Raw genomic sequence first — 26,289 nt, forward strand, 5'->3', positions numbered from 1 at the left:
GACAGAAGCGGGCACCAGGAACTGGGTCCTGCTGTGCCATCCCAGACCAGACTGTTTGGTGGAGTAATATGGAAGACTTTGTCACTTTGAGCTAGAAAATCAGCTGGACACCATAAAAGGGTGCTTAATGGGCCATGCTAGAAGGAGCATTGAAGACCGTCTGAGGGAGATTTGAACTTGGGGACTCAGTTCAGGAAGTCTCAGAGGCAAAGAAAATTAGTAACGGACCTAATAAGTAAGAGGCCATTCCTGTTATTGAAAGGCACAAGTGAGAAGGAAACACGGAACACCCAACAAACCCGCTTAGGAGTTTATTAGAGGAGGCATGCACAGTCCTGGGGAATCGGTGTGCAGAGAGAGAGAGAGAGAGAGAGAGAGAGGGCATGTCTAGCTTTTGAAAGGCTGCCTAGGGCATGTGCACAGGGGGTTGGCGTGACTATGTCATACGCAGAGCAGATAACGGGCTCACTCATGCATGCAAGAGCTTAGCAGAGTCATAGTGGATGCAACCATGCATGCACGGACATGGGTCTCGTGGGGCTCTTTAACATTCAGGCACTTTTGCCTGAGGGCTTTGTCTGCACGTGCATGGCTCTATAACCCAGAAGTGTAGCCTTATTTGTGGCTGAATAATTACAGTTATGTTTGGAAAGAGTGTGGTTGCTTTCTGCCCTTGTCCTGCAATACCAGGTCGATGTGTGGAGTGGACGGAGCAAGCTCCTATTCCAACTCCTAATTCCAAAAATCCATTTAATATATTGTCCTCGGATAGAGGACGTATCAGATATTAAACTGATAAGAACAAATACTACACTTGATCCTAGCCAAAAGGCCGAGAAGCGATCTGCCCTTGTCCTAAAAATCTAACTGAGGCTAAATTGACGAGCTTTGGATCCATGGCTTTGGTAGAGGAGATTTCAAGAGAGCCCAGTATCACCTGTGTTGGGTGGTTATTAGTCACTCTTAGACAGATCTCCAGTGAAAAGGAGCAAGTGGGTCAAGGAGAAATACACAAGGTACAGTGTGAGGAGAAAAAGAGGGAGACAGAAAGTTTAAAGAAAAGCCTGATGCTAAGTAGATGTAGGGAGTGGTGACCTCAGGGCAAGACCTTACCCAGCTCAATTTTTCTCAACTGAGAAAAATTAAAGGAAAACTCAAGCAGGGAGGGTAACCATTAACAACAGAAAGCTGATGCAAATATAATCGAAAGCAGCAGCCAAGTTCCAGTCCCAGCAAACAGCAGAACTTGGCGGCTCTGGCCACTGGGCACATGGTTCTGGATGGAGTCATGGAAAAAGAAAAGGGGGAGGCATATGCTAATTATACATGAAAATGTGCGGCATTATAACATTTTCATATGTATCATATTTACCTCCAATTCCTCTCTCTCATCCTCTTCTCATTCCCGCTGAGCCTATTCCTCTTCCCAACTAATATTCCTTTTATCTTCATATGGTTTGTTTTGTTTTGGTAAATCAACAAGTTTAATTAGGGCTACTTATGTGAGTGTGGATGAGGGGTATTTACAGGAACATGCTGAAGAACTGTCTCCCTCTGCACCAACAACCATCCACTTGGGGGAACAGAAGGCTTCCTAAACCCCTCTCTCATTCCTGACAAAATGTTGATGGGTCCAAGCTTGTGCAGTTCTTACACGGTAATCAAAGATGCTGTGCCATGGCCTGGGCTTAGATCCTAGACTCTGAAAGTGAGAAAGAACTCGCTGAGCACAGACGTCCAGCTCTCTGTTCTTCCTGGTTGTAGATGTGATTTGAGCACCTGCCGCAGGCTCCTGCCTTGACTTCCCTGCCATGATGGATTGAACCCATGAACTCAACAAATTCTTTCTCTCATTTCATCACAGCAACAGGAAAAGGGTCTAAGAGAGGGGGGTTCCGGCAAAGGAAGTAGCCTGTGAAAGCCATTGTCACTGTGTGATCTACTAAGCGGAGATGCTTTGGCGTCTGCTCTTCCCAGCTCTCAGCTGTTATCTGAATACTTTTCTTTTTTTAAAAAAATATTTATTTATTTATTTATTATGTATGCAATATTCTGTCTGTGTGTATGCCTGAAGGCCAGAAGAGGGCACCAGACCCCGTTACAGATGGTTGTGAGCCACCATGTGGTTGCTGGGAATTGAACTCAGGACCTTTGGAAGAGCAGGCAATGCTCTTAATCTCTGAGCCATCTCTCCAGCCCCTGAATACTTTTCTAATGCACTAACCTTGAATAGACAAAATTCACTCGTGTGTTACTATGCCACAAAATGATAGTTTTTTTTCCTAGAAAATAAAATAGCATTTCTGGATCAATAATATTTAAAATATATCATTTGTTGTTTGTCTTTCATTTGTTTTGTCCATGTATTCAGTTCCTTTGTTTGGCAGAGTTCTGCCAAGTGCACTTTACCTACCTACTACAGATTACAAAGTCCCTGCTGGGTATGTACTGAATCGTCTTTGGTGTAGTTTGTCCTAATTTGTGTGTAGAACACAGTTACTTCATGACAACATTGTGCATGCTCTTTGTGAAATTCAGAGGGAAAGCCAGATTCAGTAAACTATAGTTTGAAAAATATTAAAATAAGTAGCTACTGTTGAAGTGGTAGTGGGGCTTGGGTCCCTTTATAGCCAATTCTAGTTTACTGTGTGTCAGAACACGCTCCAAGAATGGAGTCATGTCAGGAGATTTCGGAGTGTTTGTGAGAAATTTTCAAGTAACCAAGAGTCATGAAATCAGTTTTTTCAAAAACACAAATTGTTTTTAGATTATGGTTTTGTGCCCCTCCCAGGTGTGGCAGATGGGGTGAGTTCTCTTTGGATTACTCATCACTACTGTCTCTTTTAACCCTGTTTATATGCCTTTGTGGAAAAACATATTTTTGCTGTGTTGGTCTCAGCTGCCACCTGCGGTTAGACAGCTTATTCACACAACTCTTCTTGGCCTCGGAGTAAAAGCCACCTGGTGCTCTGAACGCTGTTGATTATTTTAAGAGACTTTAGTCCACTTCGTTTTCGGGCTTCTCTTTCCCAGGTCCTATGGCTCTAAGAGTAGAGAACAATTGGGAACCCATATTCTACTTGGTTTTTAATGATAGGATTCCCCCTGACTTTAAATAGTTTTTAAAGAAAATGCTTTATTTAAAAAAGATAGAGATCTCATTGGTGGCACACACATTTAGTTCCAGCACTCATTAGGCAGAATTAGCAGGTGCATCTCTGAGTTCAAGGACACCCAGGTCTACAGAGTGAGTTGCAGGACAGCCAGAGTTATATAGAGAAACTCTGTCTCAAAAAAAAAAACCCAAATAAATAAACAAATAAATTGAAATAGAATTAAACCTAAAAGTAGAAATTATTTACCACTCAGTCCACCACGAAAAAGACCCATATTATCTATGAAACTGTATGCAGCATTAATACTAGTTTGCTAAAGGAAATATGACAATTTATAAGTATGTCTATAATTTAAGTTATAAATGACCTCTCCTTTCACCTTACTTTTCTCTATTATATAAATATTTAAATCACATCTACACCTTATGTTGAAAACTCTGAGGAGCCAATAGATGAAAAAGATAAGAAAATTAAACACATTTTTAAAAACTTTAAAACCTATAAAATTTAAAGTCAAACTGGAAAAATAATACAAAGTACATGTTGATGCCCTATTTTATGGGGAATTGTCTGACACTGATCTTTCCTGCTGATATCTCCCGGAGAAGAGCCAGGTCAGGCAAGAACTACCTAGGCACCTTCCCTGCTAGGAGGTGAAGGCTCTTTGCATCGATGATGCAGTCTGTTGGAGAGCAGGGATGTAGAATAGGGCTTTCCATCTGACCACTGCACTTGAACATCCTATTTCCTATTCCTGTGCCCACATACATGAGGGAATCCATCTGAAAAGAAGACAGGTCTGTTTACCTAGGTTGTGGAAGTTTCTTGCCTGTTGCTGTCAGCCTTGCAGTGGGGCAGTGTATTACAGGAGAAGCATGCGGCCAGGGAAGCTGCTCATTTCCTGCTCATGGAGGCCTGAGAGAGAGGAAAAGGAGCCAGAGTGTCCATATTCCACTCTTGAACGAGCCTCTAGCGACCTGCTGCTTTCTACCGGGACCCACCTCTTAGTGGTTTACCACGTCCTGATATCATACAGGGCAGATTTAAGTCTTCAACACATGGGCTTTGTGGGATGCTCAAGGTAAAACTATAGGAAGCATATACAAATGCATAAAAATTCCATGAAGACAAAAAAAATTCCATGAAGATTACTATGAATTTTATTATATTTAAAATAGGGAAGTAGGACTATGGATGTAGCCCAATGATGAGACTTTGTCTGGCATGAGACAGGCTTTGCGTTCAAAGCCCAGAACAGCAAAAAGAGAAGGGAAATTTATGATATAGTAAAGAAAAGAGAAGATATTTTAAAATTCTATTTGTAGGAAAATGTTCTATGACATGACCTGCATGACTCTGGGATTCACCCGACAGAGGAAACAAAGAAAGGACAGAGACAGACACATGCATAGAAAAGCTGGAATTACATGTGCTGTGTTCTCTGATAGAGACACACTAGCACTGCTGATCGAGGTGGCAAGTTATCGTAGACAGCTAAAGAAAGAGGTGGTTTATTATATACAAATGAAAGAGGAGGAGGTGGCTGTGGCTGTTTCTGCACACACTGGTTCTAGCTAAAGGTCAATTGTTCAGAATGTACTCCTAGGTGAAGCCCTTGATACTGCCTCAAACCCGACTTCAGGAAGGTTTTACAATTCATACAGATCAGAGGCATTGGGGTTGCACAAGTCAACAATGTGCATTCACACAGGACTTCATCTGCTCCCCACAGTCATACGATTCTGTTTACACGTTTATATTATGCGGCGTTCTGGTTAGTAAACAATCTTGCAACTTAGTGTGTGTGCATGTGTACATGCAGTATTCCATAAACAAAGACCCGAGACAAATTGTGAAAGACACTACCATAAAGCATATGCAAGGGAATTCAACTCATTAAAGGAGGGCAGAGTGTAATGGGTCGTGCCACTAGAGCCGAGTGGTATGTACAACTTCACTGCTGTTTAGAGAGACTGCTTCTTCACAGTATGACTTTATCTTCTTGGAAGTTCTCCTAACTTTTTTTTTTCTAAACTGGCCTGTTCCACAGACTTTAAATGAAATCAAGGAGGTCTGAAATACTAACAGATAAGTTCAGATCCATAATGCTAGCTGGCCTGAAACAGGACCCTCATTTATCTTGCTCAGGAGACTGACCTTGGAAGATACACAAAGATGATCACATTTTTTAAAAATAGTAATTAGACAAAGAAACTGTTTTCCTAGTTTGCTTTCTTCTGCTGTGATAAAGATTATAGCAAAAGCAACTTGGGGAAAGAACAGGTTTATTTGGCTCACGCCTCTTGAGTCAGGTACTATTGAGGAAAGCCAACACAGGAACCTTGAGGCAGAAGCCATGGAGGAACACAACTCATAGGCATGTTCAGCTATCTTCCTTTTTCAACCCATGATCATTTGCCCAGGGGTGGAACTACCCACAATGGACTGGGCCCTCCCACATTCATCATGAATCAGGAAAATAACTTGCCTACATGTCAATCTGATGGAGGTGATTCCTCAGTTGACTTGCATCTTCTCTAATGACTCTAGCTTGTGTCCTGTTGACAAACCAAGCAGCACAACTGGTTTTCTTTCATAGTGCCAGAAGATGCTCTACAGGCTGCTGGGGAGAGGAGATATCAATGGTCTTAACTGTTACCTGCCCCTGGAGGCTTCAAACCAACCTATCAGGGAAGAAGTGCCCAGAGGTGCAATAGTGATACAGCAATTATGGAGCAATTAGCCATACACTGATTGGGTCTGAGCCCTTCTCCACAGGAGGTCATTTTATGTCTAGTACTATGATCCTAATCAAAATTCCATGGCTATCCCAGGATGTCATAGGTCATAATGTAGAAACTCCTATTGCTATTTTGCTAAATGGTCTAGTTGCCAAATTGCTTTTTAATAACCACGTTCATATCCATAGACCTAGGCTGTTCTCAACCTTAGTCCGAGAAACTTCTGCAGCTGTAGGAGTCAATGCTGAGAGGCATACTGCTGCATTCACTGAGAAAAGAGAGGCTGAGTGCTTGGTTCTAAATAAGATGTCATTCTCAAGGAAGCCACTCTCCATTGTCACCACAACTCAGGGCACATCTTAGAAGAGGAGTAAGACCCAGGTGAAGGAGCGGAGTTCTGTGAAATGTACACTTTTGGACCTCACGTGATTAACACAATCATGAACTCACAGCAGTCTGCACATGATGTGCACAAGATCAATCTAACCCAAATCCCTGGAAGTGCTATCGGCAGTGGATAGCTACCAGGGAAGGAAAGACCCCCAGCTCTTGATAGATTTCTCATAGTCCAGTGGATGGTCACACAGCCATCACTACTTGGATTTGGTGTGTTCCTGGGCTTTGGGGGATTTCAGGGAAATAGGAGAAGGGAGATGGGGAGTGGGTCTGACTATCTTGCATTGGATACATGTGTGAAATTTTCAATAAGAAACTATAATATTAAGAATATTAATGTTAATATCCACCATTACCTTTGATTGGGGCTATATATGTAGTTTATAGATAAAGCATTTGTCTAACATATAGAAGGCCCTAGGTTTAATCTTCAGCACAGGAGAGAAAAATGGAAAATACCTAGGAATGGATTTTTCCCTCTATTTTTTCTTTTAAATTTTTGGTTTTGGCCTGTCAAATTTAGTGTATTAAATTTGTGACCATAATTTGCCATGGTGAGTAAGGTGTGTGCAGTGCTTTATTGGGTGTGTTTTAGTTGTTACACAGGATTCTGCTTGTCTTCCATATCAATCTTCTGATGAACCCTTGACCATAATAACGAAGTGGTTCAGGCACCACTGAGTTCTGTTTCTCTGAAGGAGTCACAGCCTGTCTTTGTCATCTTGATTTTACCACACAGAGAACAAATGCATTTACTATGTTGACTGAATTCACAGATTTCTTTCTGCATTTTCCAAGGGAGGCACCATAGCTGGCCTGGCATTTATCAATGATTTGGCCGTTTGTTGTGTCTTGTCATGTTGTTCCAACCAGGTCCCAGCCCAGAGACCACTGGTGCTAAGAATGTCGAGGAATGCAACTTGTTTTATTTAGTAGATAATTTAAAAGAAAAAAATGGCTTGATTTTGAGGTATCCACTAGTAATCTTTATCACTGAGGATTTGAGGCAGGAGAATTACAAATTCAAAGCTGACTCTGATTGCTTAGTGTGAGTCTGTTGTACAACAAAAGAAACCTTGAGCATTGGGACTTTAAAACATATTTTGAAATGTACACTTCAAAGTTTGAATTATTTCCTGCATGCATTATTTCTATAGTTCTAAAGCTCAGGAGGCTGACGTGGGAGTACTTCCATGACTTCAAGGCTACCCAAGGCTACCCATTGAGCTGCAGTCTATCCTGAAGTACAGAGAGAGACCCTGCCTACCAAACATGCAGACAGAATTACTAAAACATGAGTTATTGTCTTGGTTACTGTTCTGTTACTGTGAGGATTTGCCACGACCGAGGCAACTTTTAAAGGGAAGCGTTTAATTGGAGCTGCCTGACAGTTTTAAACGGTTAGTCCATGAGCACAGCAGAAGCAGGCAGGCACAGTGCTGGAGCAGTAGCCGAGAGCTCACATGATCCACAAGTTGCAGGCAGAGAGGCAGAGAGAGAGAGAGAGAGAGAGAGAGAGAGAGAGAGAGAGAGAGGACCTACTCAGTCTCCAGTGACACACGTCCTCCAACAAGGCCACATCTCCTAATCTTCACCAAAGAGTCCACTACCTGGGGAACAAACAGTCAATCATATGAGCCTATTGGGGCCATTCTGGTTCAAACCACCACAGTTGCTAAGTGTCTGTTCCTAAACAGACATCACAGTCTTTATATGAGAAATACCACACATGGGAAAGCTAGCAACTGTTGTGAGATTGTATCTACAGCAAAACTTCAAGCAGCAATTGAACAAACAGGCGTTGGTAGCAAGTAGTACCCACTGGAATAAAGCAGAGAGCTACTTCAGTAAGGGCAATCTGCTTAGTCATGACAAAAACCATTATTCTGGGCAGCTAAATCCATGAAGCTAGTGCTACACAGAGACAAGGATTTTCATCTAATTTACTCAAACGGTTCCTTCTGTGCCTGGCCTACGGCTTACCTGTAAGTAATTTCTGTCAAACTGAAAGCCTGTTTGCTTTAAGACTACCCTGCCTACCCTGAAATACAGATCCACGGGTCCCTCCAGAACAGAATGCTAAGAAGAATGGAGTCTGTATTTTAAAATAGCTTTAAATGTCCTAATGGGTTTTGACTGTGTTGCCCAGGCTGGTCCAAATCCCCAAGATCAAGGACTCCTCCTGCCTTCTCAGCCTCCAGCCAGATACCATAGACCTGCCCCACCTTGTGGAGCTTTGAACTCTGCCCTCTTTCACTTGTCATATAGAAGGCCTCAAAGTTCAGTCTGAGAGAAACTGTGGGGCTTGTTCTGCCTCACACTGCCCATACCCGAGGAACAAGCCCTACCAACAGTCATGATCTGTGAGGTCCCTTGGTTTGCTGCCTTCCCTTGCATTTGTCACGGAGAAGAGAAAAAAAAGCCATCAGCTTTCTTCACTTGCAGCGCCTTGAGGAGCACGTCTGTCACTTCTCTATTTTCTCTAGCGTTATATCACACTCTGACGTTCCACCCCTGCTCGCTCTCTCCCTGCCTTATTTTCCAGAGTAATACCTAACTTCTGATATTTCTAATTAAATTTAAAACTGAAATTCTTTTTCAAGTCTGCGAACTTGTAATGTTGCATTATTTCACTTGAGTTGAGATGTGAGAAAGTTTGTTTCTTCTACCACGGTCTCTTTAGGCTGCCTGGGCAATAGAAGCCATTCTCACGCTTTGTGGTGTCTGCTTAGGAAACATGGGTCTTGTGCTTCCTCAGGCATCTGAGTCTTCGTGCAACAGCTTTCTTGAAAGATTTCTCGTCAAAGGCGCGACTTTCTAAAGTTCTTAGAAAAGTGCTTTGTGCTTTGACCCCCATTTCCTCCTAATGTTTGACAATAAAACGCTTAGGTCAACTGTATGAGTAAATCGAGAGTATCTTTTCAGTTTGAGACAGACAAGCTGTCTTTGAAGAGAAATTTTGAGTCAGTCAATGACTAAAGAACCACAAAGCCTTCTACTGGCCTTAGTTATTATCAGCAATCAAGCCGTGGGCACGTCGACATGTATACTTAATACCATAAGACAGGCAGACGAAATGGCTCAAACCGTAACTGACATAGTACTGACCCATCAGAAATGCTACCATTTTAAACGAATGGACTCCTCCCATTATTGATGCTAACACTGGCAGATCTTTATGGTAAATGCTCCATAACTTAAACCCAGCCATTTCGGGCTCCGGTTGCCTGGCCAGAGGGGCCCAGGTGTGTCCTGGTCTGGGACTCCTGGCTTATGTTGCCCGGAGCGCCAACCCTTAGACCTCCTGGGGGCACCCCGGCTCTGGCTCCTCAGGACCTCTGGACAGATGGATTCTCTAGCACCTGAGCGGGGACAGCGCCTGTGCCCACCTGGTCAGCCCTGGGGCGGAGCAAGGCTCCTGGTCAAAGAGCTCCTCCTCACCTTGCCTCTGCCAGCAGAAATCCCACCCCGCTTTCCATGTCCAGTACTAGAAGTTGTGGGTTCTTTCGAACCTGCGGTCAGCGGAGGCGGTGACCCAGACACTCACAATGTAGGGCGTGAGGAACCCGGGAGAACCTGGAACTAGCTATGCTCCTTGGCTCTATCTCTGCCCCAAACCCTGGAGACAAAGAAAGGATCGCCAGGAAGGTGCCTTGTGCTTCCGAGGGACCTGTCCCCTGATCCGCCCTCGTCCCGGGTTCTCCTGGTCCCCAGCGCCGCCCCACCTCTGGTCCCCGCCCCGCGCCCGGGAGCGCATAGACCTCGCCACGCGCCTCCAAGTCCCAGTGCTGCGCTCGCCTGTCTCTCCTCGCTCCGGATGCCAAAGCCATGTGGCCCTCTAAGCCCAGCGCCCGGCTGCCCGCATTGCTGCTGCTGGCGCTGGCTTTGTCCCCGCCCGGGACCCAGGGGCGGCCCCGGGGACGCAGGGCGGTGCGTCTCGCTGAGTTCAAGCCACAGCCTTTCCTGCCGGTAACAGGGACTCGCCAGGCTCCCAGAGCCTCCCGAAGCGCAGGTAAGCCATGCCCGCCCTCGCCTCCCTGCCCGCCCTCCCGCCCTGCCCTTTCCTGCTCTTCACCACTCTTGCTGCTGGGTAAGCGCCTGTTGGGAAGGCTGAATTAAGCACAGCAGAGGGTGGACACCTGTAGATTCCTGGGAATCTTCCCTGGGAAGGAAGTAGCCGGCTAACTCTATTTGCCTTGGTTGAGACTTCAATAACAAAACCAGGCCGGCAAAAAAATCAGCCTATGTTCTCTTTGCTAATTGTGTGATGTGTTTTGGAAATAAACTGACCCAACTGTCCAAAGACTTGGATTGTAGCCTCACCTGCCAGGATCAGGGACGACCTATGCGTCTGTCAACAGCTCTGGGTCTTCCGGAGTTTAACTAACATGGCTGTCCTTAGTCAACTGAATATTCTGGAATGCCCCTTTCTTCCCACTTTTAAGCTAACCCCAGAGATTGGCATGTGAATTTCAGTAAGCTGCCATGGCTGGTACTGGCTTGCATTCTTCCTGGGTCATCTAGAAGGGCGCCGACTCTGGTAGTTCCTGCTGCTAAGATGCCTAGGAAGAAGGTAGAAAAAGTCAGGACCGGGGACCACCAGACACCTACACAGGAGACACATGTATGAATGAGAAGGAAAGGGAGAAAGCCTGGGGGACAGGAGGTGTAGGAGGCTCTTGGGGAGCGTGTGCAAGGTGCTAGCAGGAAACATGGTGTGAGGAAGAGCGAAGCCACTTGGTGTCTCTGCTGAAGCCTGTAGACAGGGAGCAGGGCAGAGGCTGGAGCAAAGGGCCTGTCTCCCTGGCCTGCACTGAACTTGCTGAGAGGAAAAAGCATGGGAATGGCTTGGAAGGCTTTCAAGGCCTCTTCTTCACACTTCCTTTCCTCCCTCTTTCCTTCTCTTCGTCTCCCCTTCCTCCTTCCCTTCCTCCTCCCCTTCCTTGACTCTCTCCCTCCTGTCCACCTTCTTTCCTTGCTTCTCCCCTCCCTCCATTTTGTTTTTTCCCCTTTTGTCTGAAGCAAGGTGTCTCTTTGTAGCCTTGAACTCCTCCTCATCCTCAGCCCTAGAGTCATAGGCACATAGCACCATAAGTAGTGTAGAGTTGAATTTTAAGAAAACATAGGGGGATTTCTTAGTTTCTTTCTTTGCTGCTTCTCTCTTTCTCTCTCTCAATAGCCTCACTGTATAGCTTAGGCTACTTGGATCTCACTCTATAGTTCAGGCAGAGACCTAGACTTTGCAGAAATCTTCCTTCCTCAGCCTCCCAAGTGCTAAGGTCACAGATGAACCATATTGGTCTTTACAGTTAGGGCATAAATGTATATTTAGTCAGTCCATAGCTTCCACTAAGAACATCTTCCCACACTACCCATCAGGGAGCTGAGGCTGTGCAGATGGGCAGGAAGCTGGGTGTGCCTGCCCTTCCCTGCATCTTTCGGGCAGATGAGGGAGAATGGTGCTCGTGGACAAACCGAGAGAAGCAGGTGGGGAACGCAGCAGAGGGAAGGGACGGGAAGGCACAGGAGGCTAAAGTGTGTGTCTAGCCCATGCCTACTTATCTGAGAACCCTCCAGAAGAGTGTGTGTGTGGGGGGGGCTCACGACAGGACGGAGGGTGCCATGATGTGACAGCTTCCGTTATGCACTTTGACTTAAAAATTATTGCCAACAAAAATATTTACCTCAGAATTCAGTGTTACTTCAGAATACAAAAAGAATGTGAGAAAATCTCAAACTGCAAAATTATTTATGGTAACACACAACTTCACCTGTTTTATTTTAGTGTAGCAAGTTAAACTTCTCTGGTTAAATTAAGACAGTGACGGGAATCGGGGATGCAGCTCAGTGGAAGAACATTTTCCTAGCATATGTGAGGCCCTATGCTTAACCCAGAGTACCTCCCTCTCCCAAATGGCAGAGAAGACTTAAAACAATGTAGCTGGGGGAAAAAAGAAGAAGTATGGCTCACCCTCCAAAGCCATTGCTTTCCACGGCTGTTTTAAGTGGCCTAATATTTTGATCACTGTATTTTGTTTACACGGGGAGAGAAAGAGTGGCTGGCTGCACTTGAGGCTGGCTGTGAATGGAACTCTTGACATGGATCAGGGAAAAATAAGGACATGAGTACAGACAAGACAAGTTCCCATCTGGATGTTCTCACAGGAGCGGCAGGGCTCATAACTCGTCCCAGAGGAAGCATCTCCCAGGTCCTAGAGGCCAAGGACTGTCATCCCTGTGGACAAGCCTGGAATTCCCCACTGGGATTCTCAAGTGTGAACCTGCAACAGAGAGGACCAATCCCAGGGGGTGATTTAGAATGCCTTAGAACTCCCACTGGGCTGTCATGGGAGGGCTGCAGAAGTCTCTTGTGTTCCACATTTCACTTTTCCTTTTTCCTTTTCTTCCCCTCAAACCCTGTGTTTTCAGGTTTAAGTTCTGAAATCTTTGCTATACATGAAAATAGCAAAAACTAACTCAGACCCAGTTTCTCCTCCTGTACCATGGCCACATAGCTCATCCCTAGCACTGCGCTGTGGGGTTGTACATCCCTGCACACCTCAGAAGCAGCAGCAGCAGCAGCAGCAGCAGCAGCAGCAGCAGCAGCAACAGCAGCAGCAGCTCTGCAGTGAATGCCAGCTGGGGTTCTAATCTACCTTAGTTCTGGCCCTTGCTATCCCCTGAAGATGGGCCTCAGAACCGACAAGCTGAGGACTGCCTCTGGTGCCAAATGCAGACCAATACAGTCCCCATGTGCTTGTCCCTGTAATTCTGAGTCTCCAGCTAAGAATCAGCTTTCCCATACTCTCCTCAGATTCAAACTAATTTGCTGGAGTGGTTCATAAATGGTTATATATGAAGAGATGCATAGGATGAGATATAGAGGAAGGGGCATGTGTGAGGAAGCACCCCACTCCACCTCACCCCCAGCTTCTTGAATATGTATGTTCAGCTATCCAGAAACTCTGAACTCAGTGCTTTTGAGTTTCTATGGAGGCTTCGTTATATAGATAAGATTAATCAACTAACCCATCAGACCCATCCTGAAGCTATTCAGAAACTGCCAGACCTCAGTCAACTTCTTAACACACTATCATTTCTGAGATTCCAAGGGGTTTATGATTTTGGCCAGGAAGGCCAACTCTGTATTTCACAGTATCATGACATGGAGTTGTATATCTCTCCTTATTAGTAAGCTGGCAAGCTTTCCTAAGTCACAGGAGAGGCTGGAGGTGGGAGGGCCATTCCCAGGCAGAAGGGACAAGAAATCCAAAGCCTGGGACAAGAGTTGACAGGCAGAATTCCCTCCCTAGAATTGTTGTTTGAGCAAGGGTTAGGAGGTATTGGGCTCCCTGGAACAGTGATAATTAGCCACCTGTGGTATTCTCTTCCCTATAGTGTGTCTGCCATTCATAATGCATTGGTCAATTGAATTAGCCATTCAACAATGATTGAGTTCACTTTGATAGACTTTTGATTGTGAGTGGTTTTGATTGCCATTTTCAACTCGGTTCTGCTACTAATTGGTGCCGCAAATGCCTAGACTCTGTTGTTTTATTTTATTGTCTATCCAAGCTGTTGTATTTCAGTGATCTTCCAGATTGTCTCTCAACTCTTTCAGTGTCCTTACGTCTGTCTGACTTGGGTAAGAATTACATGTGTGTGTTTCCATAGCCTTTCTTCCTGCCGTCTGAAACCAGCTCTTTTGTCCATTATCACAGTAGCAGAAAAGAACAAGGTGGAACTCTACCACAGACTTCGTGGGTTCTAGGCACTCATGCATGCACATGTAGACAAGTTCAGAAAGCTGAAAATGGGCTGTGATGGAATAGAAAAGCAATTTAGAAGATTTTGAGATCGAAGGAAATTGGCATGAAATATGGGAGACAGCACAAAAGGGAGTTTTGACTTTATTATACCTCCTTTTGTGACTTACACACTTCCATTATTTCTACAGAATTTCTAAAGCTGAAGACTCGGGGGTTGTTTAAGTAAATGTAATGCCATGCTGATTAATGGTGGAACCTCCAAACAAGCTTAAGATCCCATTAGGAAGGTTACTCTAAACAATTGCAAATGACATTCTTTATTAAATAGTGTGGGATATGTCCCCTCTCCAGTCATGAGTCAGTATTGGCTTCTCTTGAGTTTTCCAAGAAGTCCTAGTCCTCTCAAAGGCAATGAGGGACCAGGAACTAAACAGATCCCTTGCATATAGACAGAAAAATTTTACACATTTTTGATTCGGTGGTTAAAAACAATGAGCTTTTCATACTCTTTTGCCCTAGAAACCAAAATGAGAGACTTCTGTCGTATTAAAAGTATAGGATGTTCTCCCCACAAGTAGCACAGTCCACCATCTAGAGCCCTTGAATCCGGCTCAATCCTGATGCTCTCCACGTGGAGACAGGGTCCGGGTCCAGGAGTGATCCCACTTCACACCTAGTCTCAAGTCTAAGAACTTGACATTCTGATTGTTGACTACAAGCAAAATCAACCTACTTACAAACAGAGAAAATTAAATTCATTTGGAGCTAATTAGGATGGCAGTATGAGAAAACACAAAATCAAGATGTGTTCCAATATCTACAAAATATTATAGTTATTTAACTTCAAATGGGTGACTTACTAAGCATTATGGCCTGAACTTGCAGAAGAAAACAACTAGTCTAGGAGAAAGGAGCGTTAGTACAAAGGCAGGGATGAACTGTTTCGAGAAACTGGTATGGCCAGTGTGTGTGTGTGTGTGTGTGTGTGTGTGCGCGCGCACGTGTGCGTGTGCATGACATTCTGTGTGGGCGAGTGGAAGGTAGGAAGGCAAGATGTCTGCAGCCTAGTTCTAAGGTTCAAGCATGCAGCTTCGTGAGGTACAATTAACCATGACCTCCCAGCTCCACTTCAAGTGCCCTGCACAAGCGCTAACTCCAGTCTGATTTTCCTGATACCCATCTACAAACTGGGCTCTACATGGTTTGATTTGCTAGAGCAGTGAACAGAACTAGGGGAAACACTACACCCATTTTTGTTTATCATAAAAGGGTTAAAGAGATGAAGGCTGGGGAAAGCCACTAACCTCCATGCCCTCTGCGTGGAAGTTCCCTTTCTCTGGTCTCCATGTGCCCAGCTATCTGGAAGCTCTGAAATCCCACCGTCTTTCGGGTTTGGTGGCAGTTTCATAACAGAGGCAGGATTGATTGAATCGTTGGTCGTAGGTGTTTACTGAACTTTCAGCTCTTCTCCTTTCCCTGAGGCCGGACCTCTGTGTTGCCTTCTTGTTTCCAGTGAGGTCTCCAATCCTGAAGCACTCTAAAGGCTTCTGGTCCTCACTCAAATCACTAGCATGCAGAAGAGAGGAATGGGCATCAGCAAGCAGGTCTGAAAGCCAGGACAGTTTTCCTAGTATCACATCTCTCTTTCTTCATGATATCTCTTTGTGTTCAAAAATAGCTAAACATGCCCCAGAGTTATGTTTATTAAAAAATGTCAAAAAACCTTAGATATGTTTGGATACTGATGACACTTTCATTATAATGGAATTCTATTAGTAAAATTCAGATTTCCTTTATTGTAAATCTGAAAGGTTTCCCTCTTTCCAACTAGACAGTCATACTTTAATACCTGGTGACTAACAATGAAAATAATTTTTGTTACTTTGCATAGTATCAAGGTAGAGTGTATAGTTTGTTTTTCAGACTGAGTCTCACTATATAGTCCAGGATGACCTTAAGCTGAATCCTGGACATGCCACCATGCCTGGTTATGTCAATTCTTTCTTAAAACATTTCTAGTAAACATAATTAACATTCATAGCCTGATATTTCCTATACATCCACAGAGGAAAATGATTATTATAGTCAAACAACCATGTCCCTCCCCTTTGGTTTTAATGTGCGTTAATATTTTATTGGTAGATTTGCTGAGAGTTATTTGTTTCACTGAAAGCTGTTAGGGTGGGATGAGGTCAAGGTGGAAAGGATACATATGATTTTACTCCACGTTTGTATTTGGCAGGTGCTGTAAGCAGATGTCTTCTGTCTGCTGGGCGCCGTAGGCAGATGCTCCAATCATAAACAGTCATTGTGAGCATCCACAGCTCACTTACATGAACGGATCTCTCCCTATTCACTGCGCTTCTGGCAGCAACAGTTATCTGCTTGAAGGATCCATTTGTCTCAGCCGAAAGTAAAGAAAGTCCATGTAGGAAGCCGATAGAGTCGCCCAGTGTTGCTTTCTTCCTCCAGAACGTTGCTTTTTAATCAGAGATTGACTGGGGAAGTTACAAATTTTCAAATTTCTTTAAAATTCGTATTACATTTATTTATATGTGCACGTATGTGTATTGCGTGCATTTGCTGGGGTACATTTGTGGAGGTCAGAAAACAACCTGTGGGAGTCAGTTCTACCATGTGGCCCCCAGGGGTTGAACTTGGTCATCAGGCTCAGCAGCAAGCACCTTTACCTACTAAGCCATCCTACTTGCCCTAAAATTACATTTTAATCATGCTTTTTCCTCTTTGGTTTTTATTTTTATGGTTGTAAGTAAACTCACAAATATTAGGAGCAGATTTCCAAGATTGCTGTCAGGAGACAGAGAGGCAGGTGATGTTTCCCTCCTGTCTCTGTGGCAACAGGAAGCACTGTGGGTGTGAAGTACAGTAGACCTGGCCTTGTGCTTAGTGACATTTTTAGAGTGTTCAGATACCTACAGCCAACCAAGGCTTGAAAGTGTTACATGGGGACTGGAGAGGTAGCTCAACGGTTAGAAACATGGTCTGATCTTAGGACGCAAGATTGATTTCCAGCCTTCACATGGTAATTCACAATTATCTACAATTCTAGTACCAGATGATCCAATGCCCTCTTCTGGTACCTGAGGGCATTGTATGTGCACGGTATACAGATATACATGCAGGGAAAATACCTTACACACACAATAAATAAAAAAGAAAGTGTTAGGTGGAAAATTACAGCAGTAGGTTCCTGGTGAGATGGTTCAGTGGGTGCGAGCATGAAGAAGCACACCGTTCAAATCTCGAGAACCCATGTCCGGCCAGGTGCAATAATGGGTACCCCTAATCCTAGTTCTCACAGACAGAGAGAGCCTGCCCCGCCATCACCCAGTGTTCAGTTCCGAAGGTGATGCTGGGTGTTCTGTGCTCTTTGCTCTGTGCTTCCTGGCACTGGCAGCTCAGGCACCTATGCAGCTCCCTGGCACTACACAGGAGCCCAGGGCTGCTCTAGGGCCCTGCTGGTGCCCGTCCTAGAAGAACTGTGCAGGGTATGGCACTGCCGGGTGAAGACCAGACCTCAGTCCCTACCATTTCTCATGGGAATTGATCTTGTGTCTCGCTATTTGTTACTGCTCTCTTGGTTTTATGGAGAAGCTTTCCTCCATTTAGTAGGCTGCTTCGTGTAGAAGGAGAAGAACACTTTTAGAGTTTTTTAGGACTCAGTGAAGAAAATGTGAAGAAAATATGCACTACTTGAGAAAGGTAGGGGTTACTCGAAAAGGACAATAAAGCCTAGAGGTTTCTAGGAAGGAGCCAACAGAAGCAAGAAGTTGGAGGTGAATGGAAAGAAGCTGGAGAGAGGAGTTCATGCTGGAAGGTGATGAAATACAGTTTCTAGAGAAAGAACTAAGAGATGTCTGAACATTCTGCACAGAATGGATTGATGGCCTGTACTTTAAAAAGAATAAATCACTAGCAAACAGTCTGAAGCTTTCAGATCATGAGTAGCCGAAGCCAAAACGATGCTCAGGGTAGTTTAAAGCTGAAATATGGGAAGAACAGGTGTTCTGAATAGAGAGAAAACACACTGAGAGTCCCAACAAAGAACAGAAAAGCTGTCACAATAAAGAAAGCAGCCTCCAGCCTTTCTGTGTTGGCTGGCCAATGATGAAGGTTGGGTCTCCATGTTTGAAGACGATGTGGCTGATGATGGAAAACTGGAATTGGATGTATAGTGAATCACATAATTGTGTTGAGTTCAATGCCAAAAGGAACTCAGAAGGAACAGAGTCACGCAACTGAGTTAGAAGCTTCTTTTAAAACCACAGGAGTTCGATTGGTAGTGGGAGCAGAGAATGGACCCCAGAGAGCCCTGAGAGCCCTACCACCACTGCTTCATGCCTAGTCAACATCACATCCCGAGAGGAGCTGCAGCCGTCACTGCAGGCCTCAGTCACTACCACTGCAACCATGAGCAGCAATGCGGAGACGCAGCAGCCGCCCACCGCCCCCACTGCTGCCCTCAGCACCGCCGACACCAAGCCAGTCTCCAAAACAAAATCTAAACAAAACATCAACAAAAAGGCGCAGAAGGAGGAAGAAAGTTTCATGCAGGTATCTGAAGACACTAGAGTGAAGTGGTACCTTACGGAGAACAGTCCAACCTTTCCGACTAAAGAGGCGTCTTTGCAGCAGAAATGCACAGACAGATGGAAAGGCCGAAGTGTTTCCAGACACAAAGCAAAATCCCACATCAAATTAAGAGAGGAAATTGCCAGCTAAGAAGAGAAACTTTACAATGCAGAACAGAGCACCAAGCAGCTGAGGAGCTGGAGAGCCAACGGAGAAGCCATGTTCTTGAGGAACTGGAGAGAACCATTTCTTCCTTTCATGGGCAGATGACATCAAGAATGGAAAAAGACCCATCGCCATTAGCACTTTGGGGGCTGAAAACCTCATTGTTCTAAGGAGAGAAAATTCCTACAACAGACAATTGACTGAAATGGTCTTTAAATCTGAATTTCTAGTGAGTTTTGTGGACTTAATATTCTAAATACAGCGTATGTCAGAGTGACCTCTTCATGTGGCCACTCACCCTGCATGCAGTCCTATCCTCTCCAGCTTTGCTGCAGGAAGGAGGAAGAGGTTGAGGAACAGCAAATTGCACCACCTGATTGGCAGCCAAGGGGATCCCACCTGTGATAGACTCACTAATCCTCGGCACTGCTGATTCTGCACCTTTGTTACCTCCTCAGGAACAAAGCCCTCCTCCACACCAATCACATCCCATTCCAACTCTACTTTAGCAAAAACACAGCATGTTATATTTTAATTCTGGCAGCTTTCCTAGGCCTCCTCTGGATAAAGTCATGAGCCAGTGTCTTCAGAAGAGGAATCCAGCAGCAGTGATAACTAGGGTGAAGTAGGTTGTCACATGTGCCTGACTGCCAGACCCCTGCTGAGTTAAAGCATCTGGTCCTGGTCTTGTTCCTCTAACTCAGCTTTCCACCCCATCTCTGGTCCATGACTTCCATTAGATCCAAGGATCCTTTGGATGAGATGGGGTCCTCCTTTCCCTTCCCCTCCCCTAGGAAACATCTATGAAGCTTCTAGAGATGGCTTCCTCACCTTCTGGGATATAAAGGGCTGTTATAGTTCCCCCGAGATTCCACCAGCATTGCTCAGTCTCCACAAACTCTGTCCATCTCCAGGTGACAAACACGCATTCCATGAAGCGCTCATATTATGTGTGGTTTATAAAGAAGTCAATATGTAAGGAAAATGCTGTAAGGCTAAATGCACAATTGGCGGAGAGTGAGATGGCTCAGTGAGTAAGGGTGCTTGCTGTTAAGCTGGATCTCTATTAATATCTGGAACCCACATGCTGGAAGGAGAGGATCAAACCCCCGAAAGTTCCCATTTGATTTCCATATGTATGCTATATCTCACATACCAGCCTACATAAAATAAAAAAGTGTGGTAATTTGAATGTAAATGGCCTCCATAAGCTCATAGAGAGTAGCACTATTAAGTGGAAGTGTGGCTTTGTTGGAGTAGATAAGGCAATGTTGGAGGAAGTGTGTCACTGCTGGGGTAGGGTCAGAGGTCTCATATATGCTCAAGCTACACCCAGTGTTTCAGTTCACTTCCTGTTGCCTGTGGATCAAAGGTGTAGAATTTTCAACTTCTTTCCCAGCACCATGTTTGCCTGTATGCTGCCATGTCTCACCACAATGTTAATGGACTGAGCCCCTGTCCTGTAAACCACCCCAATTAAATGTTTTCCTTTGTAAGTGTTGCTGTGGTCATAGTGTCTCTTCACAGCAATAGAAACCCTAAGGCAGTCAAGCAAAACATGTTGAGGTGGACTATTGTCTTAGTTTGGGTTTTTTTTTTTTTTTTTTTGGTTTTTCGAGACAGGGTTTCTCTGTAGTTTTTGGAGCCTGTCCTGGAACTAGCTCTGTAGACCAGGCTGGTCTCGAACTCACAGAGATCCGCCTGCCTCTGCCTCCCGAGTGCTGGGATTAAAGGCGTGCGCCACCACCGCCCGGCTTTTAGTTTGGGTTTTATTGCTATGATGAGACACCATGACCACGACAACTCTTATGAGGAAAATCATTTAATTGGAGGGGACTTACAGCACAGAGGTTTAACCCATTATTTTCTTCGCGGGAAACATGGTAGAATTCAGGCAAATGTAATTATAGAGAGGTAGCTGAGAGTGTATGCTGGGATTGGCGGGCAGCAGGAAGAACAAGTGAGCCACTGGGCCTGACTTGAGTTTCTGAGAACTCAAAGCCCACCTGCTAGTGATGCAGTTCCTCCAACAACACCACACTTACTCCAGTTAAGCCACACTTCCTAATAATACCACTCCCTATGGAACTATAGGGAACATTATCGTTTAAATCACTACAGCAATGCAAACATTAAAGAATGATGATATTCACTGAGGTTGGGGAACACAGGATTGGGGAAGCTCTGGGAAGTCAGAAAATGAGACATTCAGCAGTAGATATTGGTGAGGGCTCTGAATGGTTCCCTGGGGGAGGTGTAGAACAAACACCTAACAAACAAGCTAAGCCAGAGTTCCAGAGCCCTGGAGAATGGATTGGGCCAGAGCCCAGTGATCTGAGACCTGCTATGCCTACTGCAAAGATCCATGTGTATAGTGTTGTACCTATGTTTTAATAGTGGAAATCCATTCTAGAAATTATAAACTCTTTTTTTTTCTTTTCAGAAATATTCCCAAGAGACATGACCTTGAAAGACAAATTCATAAAGCATTTCACAGGTAAGTTTACACTATTTCAGTGACTCAGTTATAAAAGAAAGATTTTAATATAGAATGCATTCAAAGACAGTGGAGCTATTGAGATTAATGTCTAGAAGGGCCTTGAGTTCAGCTGGGTTTTCAGTCAACTGCTACCAACTTGTGTGATCTATAAAGTGCACAAGAATTTGATAAGCAGTAGAATGTAAAGGATCTTTTAAAGAGCAATGAAAAGGATGATTTACTGAGAGCCAACCGTGAAAGCTTGCAGTGGGACAGGCTTTCTAAGTTGGGCTTTAAAGTACGAGAGAGTGTGGTCTTGAGCCACCCACGGGGCCAGGCTTGAGGGCTATAGTGGAAGAAGACAGGCAGATAATAGGCATGGATTGGGGATGAAGGGTGAACTTAGGAAGGAGATGCATTTGGCTAGTGGGGGGCGATGTAGTGTGAACAAACCAGATGGCAAACAACCTTCAGGGGCATGCTGAAGCATTTAGACTGTGCTTCGGCCAGCACAGCATTGAGGTTTAATAGACAGGAGACAGATGAGCATATGTTACACACACACCCCTCTTGGATGCTTTCTTGTTTGTTTTTAAAACTGCAATTTAATTATGACATTTCTCCCTTTCCTATCCTCCCTCTCAGCCCTCTTATGTACCCCCCACCCACTCTCCTGCAAATCAATTGCCTGCTTTTTCATCAATTGCTATTGCATGCATATATGAATATACATACATTCTTAAATATAACCTATTGAATCCATATAATGTTATTTGTGTACGTGTTATTTTGGGCTAATCATGTGTCATTGTTCTTCCCTGGGAAGGGAGGGCCACATTGCCTTCTCCCAACCTTCCTCAGTTGCTTGCAGTTCTTTGTGCAGGCCCAAAACCTCATTGCCTGCCTTCCCATCTCAAGTATTAGAATTATAGTCCAACACAACTACACCCAGCTGTTAACTCTCAAATGGCGTTTCTGAGTGTCGTACAGAGACACCTGTAGATGAGGAAGGCAGCCCTGAGTGTTGGGGAGATGCCTGTGGACCGGGGGAAGGAGGAAGGTTTTGCTGCAGTTTCAAGGCTCTTCCCCCTTTGCAGTAATTCCTTACACTAATGAGCATACATTGCTTCAATTCGAAACAAATGTCATCACTAGAAACATGACTTCCCATTAAGTAGAAAAAAAAATCAAGGGGCCAGAAAGCCACTCCCTCCTGATTCACTCTCTGCATTTCCCTTCTGTCTGGAGTGTCCCCTTCTAGTTCCTCAGGAGCTCTTCTAGCCAGAAGGTTCCATGATGTGAGATACTGAGAATGTGGTGCAAACTTAGATCAAAGTTTAGCACCTCCCACAGTGTCTGGGTAAAGGAAGGAATTCTCAGGCCAGTTCTTTAAAGGGTAGGACGGATGGAATCTACAGTTGCACTGTCTCCAGCCATCTAGTGCTAGAAACTTGTTTGGGAAACACGCCCATGTTTATAATAAGCATTCTTTCCCTTTCTCTAGGGCCTGTCACGTTTTCAGCTGAATGCAGCAAACACTTCCATCGACTTTATCACAACACCAGGGATTGCTCCATGCCAGCTTGTAAGTGGCCTGGGCAGATCTTAGAAAAACAACAACAACAACAACAACAAAAACCCAATCCAACAATGAATGCATAAATTTTCAAGCTTCAACTCTCTTTGGGTGGGACTCAGTAGACTAAACATTGCATGGGATGCTATTTATAATCTTTCAGTACTCAAGCTCAAGGTTGTGTGTACTGTTGAAGTATAAGGAACTAGAGATCACATTTGGGTTGGGGATATTTCCAAATCTGAAAATAGTCAGGTTTTCTTAAAGACTAGAATGTTTGTCAGGACAGAAACCTTTTATCATTATTCAAATTCCTTGGTATAAATAAAGTGATTTCTCGTATAAATGAAAAAAAAAACCCACTGAGCTGACTATGAAGAAGTCAACATCTCTCCCTGAGTTATTTTGAAGTAAATGTTTTTATATCGTGTCATTTGTACGGTGTGTGCTGGGTTTCCCTGAATGATAACAGCCCTTTGTACAATGAGTTCTTTTGAACACTTAAGTTAATGGAGTTAACAATAATTCCAAACATAGCACTAAATAACCATCATTCAAAATGCCCAGTTATGATAATATATGGTAGCTGAATTGCCTGTTTCAAATTCCTTTCTAAATCTAAAATTTCCTTTTACAGTGAATGGCTTCTGAGCATTTTATTTCTTGTAATCTAGATGACCCTGAGGAGTATTTAACTTTACTTAGGATTGAATATTGAGTCAGATTTTTGTATTTATTTTTTCAAAAACAAAACCTTCCATTTAATGAGTAGGGGAAATTAAGCCCAATGGATTTATTCTAGTCTGCTTCTCTGTCGCTGTGGTAGAATGCAGACCAAGAGTGTTGGGAGAAAGATTTATTTCAGCTTACTCTTCCACCAATGATGGAGACCGAAAGAAACTCAAGGCAGGGACCTCAAGGCCAGAACTGAAGCAAAGGCAGTGGAGGAATGCCGCTTACTGGTTTACTCCCGTGCCTTCCTGCTGTCTTAGCCCACAAACACCTTTGGAGGGTGGACGCCACCCGCTGTAGTCTGGTCCTCCCACATAACCATTAATCAAGAAAATGCCCACAGATTTACTTATAGGACAACCTAATGGAGGCAATCCCTCAGCTAAGGGTTCCTCTTCCTGCTCGACTCTAGTCTTGTGTCACATTGACAAAAACAGAAACAAAATAATAACTCAACTCAAAGATAATGGATGACGGCATAGTTCGGTGGAGAGAAAGCAGTTTTGGGAACTAAAACACTTAGCTGTTGTGAGATAAGATAACCTTTGAAGCTGTTTTCTCCTCTCTAAAGTGAAGGCATCAAATTTTGGTATCTTTTCAGAGGAAGAAAAGAACACATGCGTGTTAAGTTAGGAACTTTTAAAATTATGGTGGTTACATGCATCATTGACAATAACATTACTCTTTTCTCATTCATAACACTGAACTCTATGTGTTATTATTTTTAAATTGTTTTCTAGATTATAAAAGGTGTGCTAGATTGCTGACGAGATTAGCCGTGAGCCCGCTGTGCTCCCAGACCTAGGAAATTTACCCTGTGAGTATCTATCTATTTATTATTTATTTACTCATCCTAAGGGTATTTCTCTTCCTCATTTCCTTTCTGTCCTCTCACCCCGACCCCACATAGTGTTGGGGATCAAACACAGGGTGTGCACAAAACAAGGTAAATGCTTTATCACTGAGTAGATCCATCAGCCTTAATACTATGATTTAAGAAAATGTTGCCTGTAATCCCAAATTTCAGATTCTGGTACTCAAGAGACTAAGTGCTATCGTGCAAAATAATCAGATTGTGTCTGGTGACTCAGTTGGAACAGTTTTTTTCCCACTGTTGCTGTTATTATTATTTCTAAGCAGCCGGTACAAATTAGAAGCAATAGACACTGTGAATTCTGAATATTCATAGCCACCACATTTAAATTTTTCCTTTGCCTTAGAGGAAGAAAATATGTTAACTCACTTGAATTAGCTAATTCCAAACTGTTCCAACCCTTTTGAATTTTCAAAACATAATGTATAAGTAAATCTATCTGGCTATTGAAAGTACCTACATGAATTCACACCCATCCATATATGTATGTATATATATATACATATATATATGTATGTATGTATGTATGTATATGTATGTATATATCCCTTTCTTGGGTCTTAATTTATTTTTTGTACATAAAAATTTATACGAATCTCTTATATTAATAAAGTAATTGGATTTGTTTCTCCCCCAATATTGCATGGTCATTTAAAACATGGGACTTGGGATGTAGTTTAATGTTAGAGCCTGTGTTTGTGTATGTGTCAGGTCTTGAATCCAATACTAAACACCACCCAAATATAGGTAAAGGTAATAAAATATTGTCCACAAACTACATTTGCCTGGAACTTTCTTAAATTGAAGAGTTTAAATCATGAATAAACAGTTTTGAGTTTCAGTGATTTCTTGCATAATATTCCATGTAAATGTCTGCTTTAGATCGTTATGTATTTGAGATTTTATTTACTTTTATTTTATTTGTATGGGTTTTTTGCACTTGCTTATGCCTGGCACTGGAACTTTGAGCTGCCATGTGGGTGCTGGAAATAGAGCAGGATTTTCTGGAAAAGCGGGCAGTACTTTCAACTGATGAACCATCCCTTCAGACCTGCTTCAGATTATTTAATCAAGAGATTATAATCACAATAATCCAGTTTAATATGTTCTAAGCACATTTTCTGAGTTACTTGTCAAAAGGAAGACCAATATCTTCCTTCTATATAAAATTCCCTCCTTGAGTGGAGAAAAATGTATAGTGCAATAAAAACAATAAAAATAAAATAAAATCCCCTCCTTTCTGTCAGCACACTAGCCTGCTTTCTCAGGGTTATATTTAAAAAAAAAGATAATATAGAATGCAAATATTAAAAGTATCGAAATATTTTATGGGTGTTAAAAACCATGTTGCTACTATTTTTATTCTCTTTTTCCTTTCAGACATTTCATAAGATGCAAATCTAATTTGAAGAAAAAGTATTTGGAATCATGTTTAATGTTTAGTTTCACATGAATCTGCATAAAGTAACTTCCCAGGAGTAACTGATGAGTGGTGTCCCGCAGGAGGATGAAGGCTTTCTTGGCTTGCCTTTGTGTAAACAAAAATTCATAGTATTTTTTAAAACAAACTTTAAATTATATATTGTAAATAGAATATTTAAAACTGTGTCATATTTTTGTTAGAAATCTTATTTTTATATGGTTAACATTCATAGGAAACATTTAATTATGCAAATTATGTCTCAGTACCAGTGAAAAAACATGTATAAAATTATGTCATTATACATGATTTTAGTGATATGTTTTACAGATATTTGTGTACTGTGCTCAGTTTTGTAATTATTATTTAATATTTAAAAAGCCTTTATAAATAATTTGATGCATTTATTATTTATTAATAATTATTTT

The 26,289-nt window shown here is 43.2% G+C and overlaps 1 protein-coding gene and 1 non-coding gene across 2 annotated transcripts; one reads left to right on the forward strand and one right to left on the reverse strand.

Annotated features, from left to right (window-relative positions):
* Positions 1–655: 655 nt before the first annotated feature.
* LOC130888294 (U2 spliceosomal RNA) lies at positions 656–844 on the reverse strand. Its single transcript, XR_009058432.1, has one exon. It is a non-coding gene; the product is annotated as a U2 spliceosomal RNA (small nuclear RNA).
* A 9,237-nt stretch (positions 845–10,081) lies between these two features.
* Positions 10,082–24,372, forward strand: Alkal1 (ALK and LTK ligand 1). The gene is made up of 4 exons (XM_057790230.1): positions 10,082–10,265; positions 21,224–21,277; positions 22,764–22,844; positions 24,308–24,372. The coding sequence occupies exons 1-4, from the start codon at positions 10,082–10,084 to the stop codon at positions 24,370–24,372; spliced, it is 384 nt and encodes a 127-aa protein (XP_057646213.1).
* Positions 24,373–26,289: the final 1,917 nt, after the last annotated feature.

This window comes from Chionomys nivalis, chromosome 16, assembly GCF_950005125.1.
Source record: "Chionomys nivalis chromosome 16, mChiNiv1.1, whole genome shotgun sequence".
NCBI lineage: Eukaryota > Metazoa > Chordata > Mammalia > Rodentia > Cricetidae > Chionomys > Chionomys nivalis.

Excerpts from the sequence above, each read along its gene's own strand:
- Alkal1 (XM_057790230.1), top strand. The coding sequence starts at position 10,082 with ATGTGGCCCTCTAAGCCCAGCGCCCGGCTGCCCGCATTGCTGCTGCTG. Across the intron at positions 10,266-21,223 it reads CAGAGCCTCCCGAAGCGCAG|AAATATTCCCAAGAGACATG; the intron begins GTAAGCCATGCC and ends TTTTCTTTTCAG. Across the intron at positions 21,278-22,763 it reads ATTCATAAAGCATTTCACAG|GGCCTGTCACGTTTTCAGCT; the intron begins GTAAGTTTACAC and ends CCCTTTCTCTAG.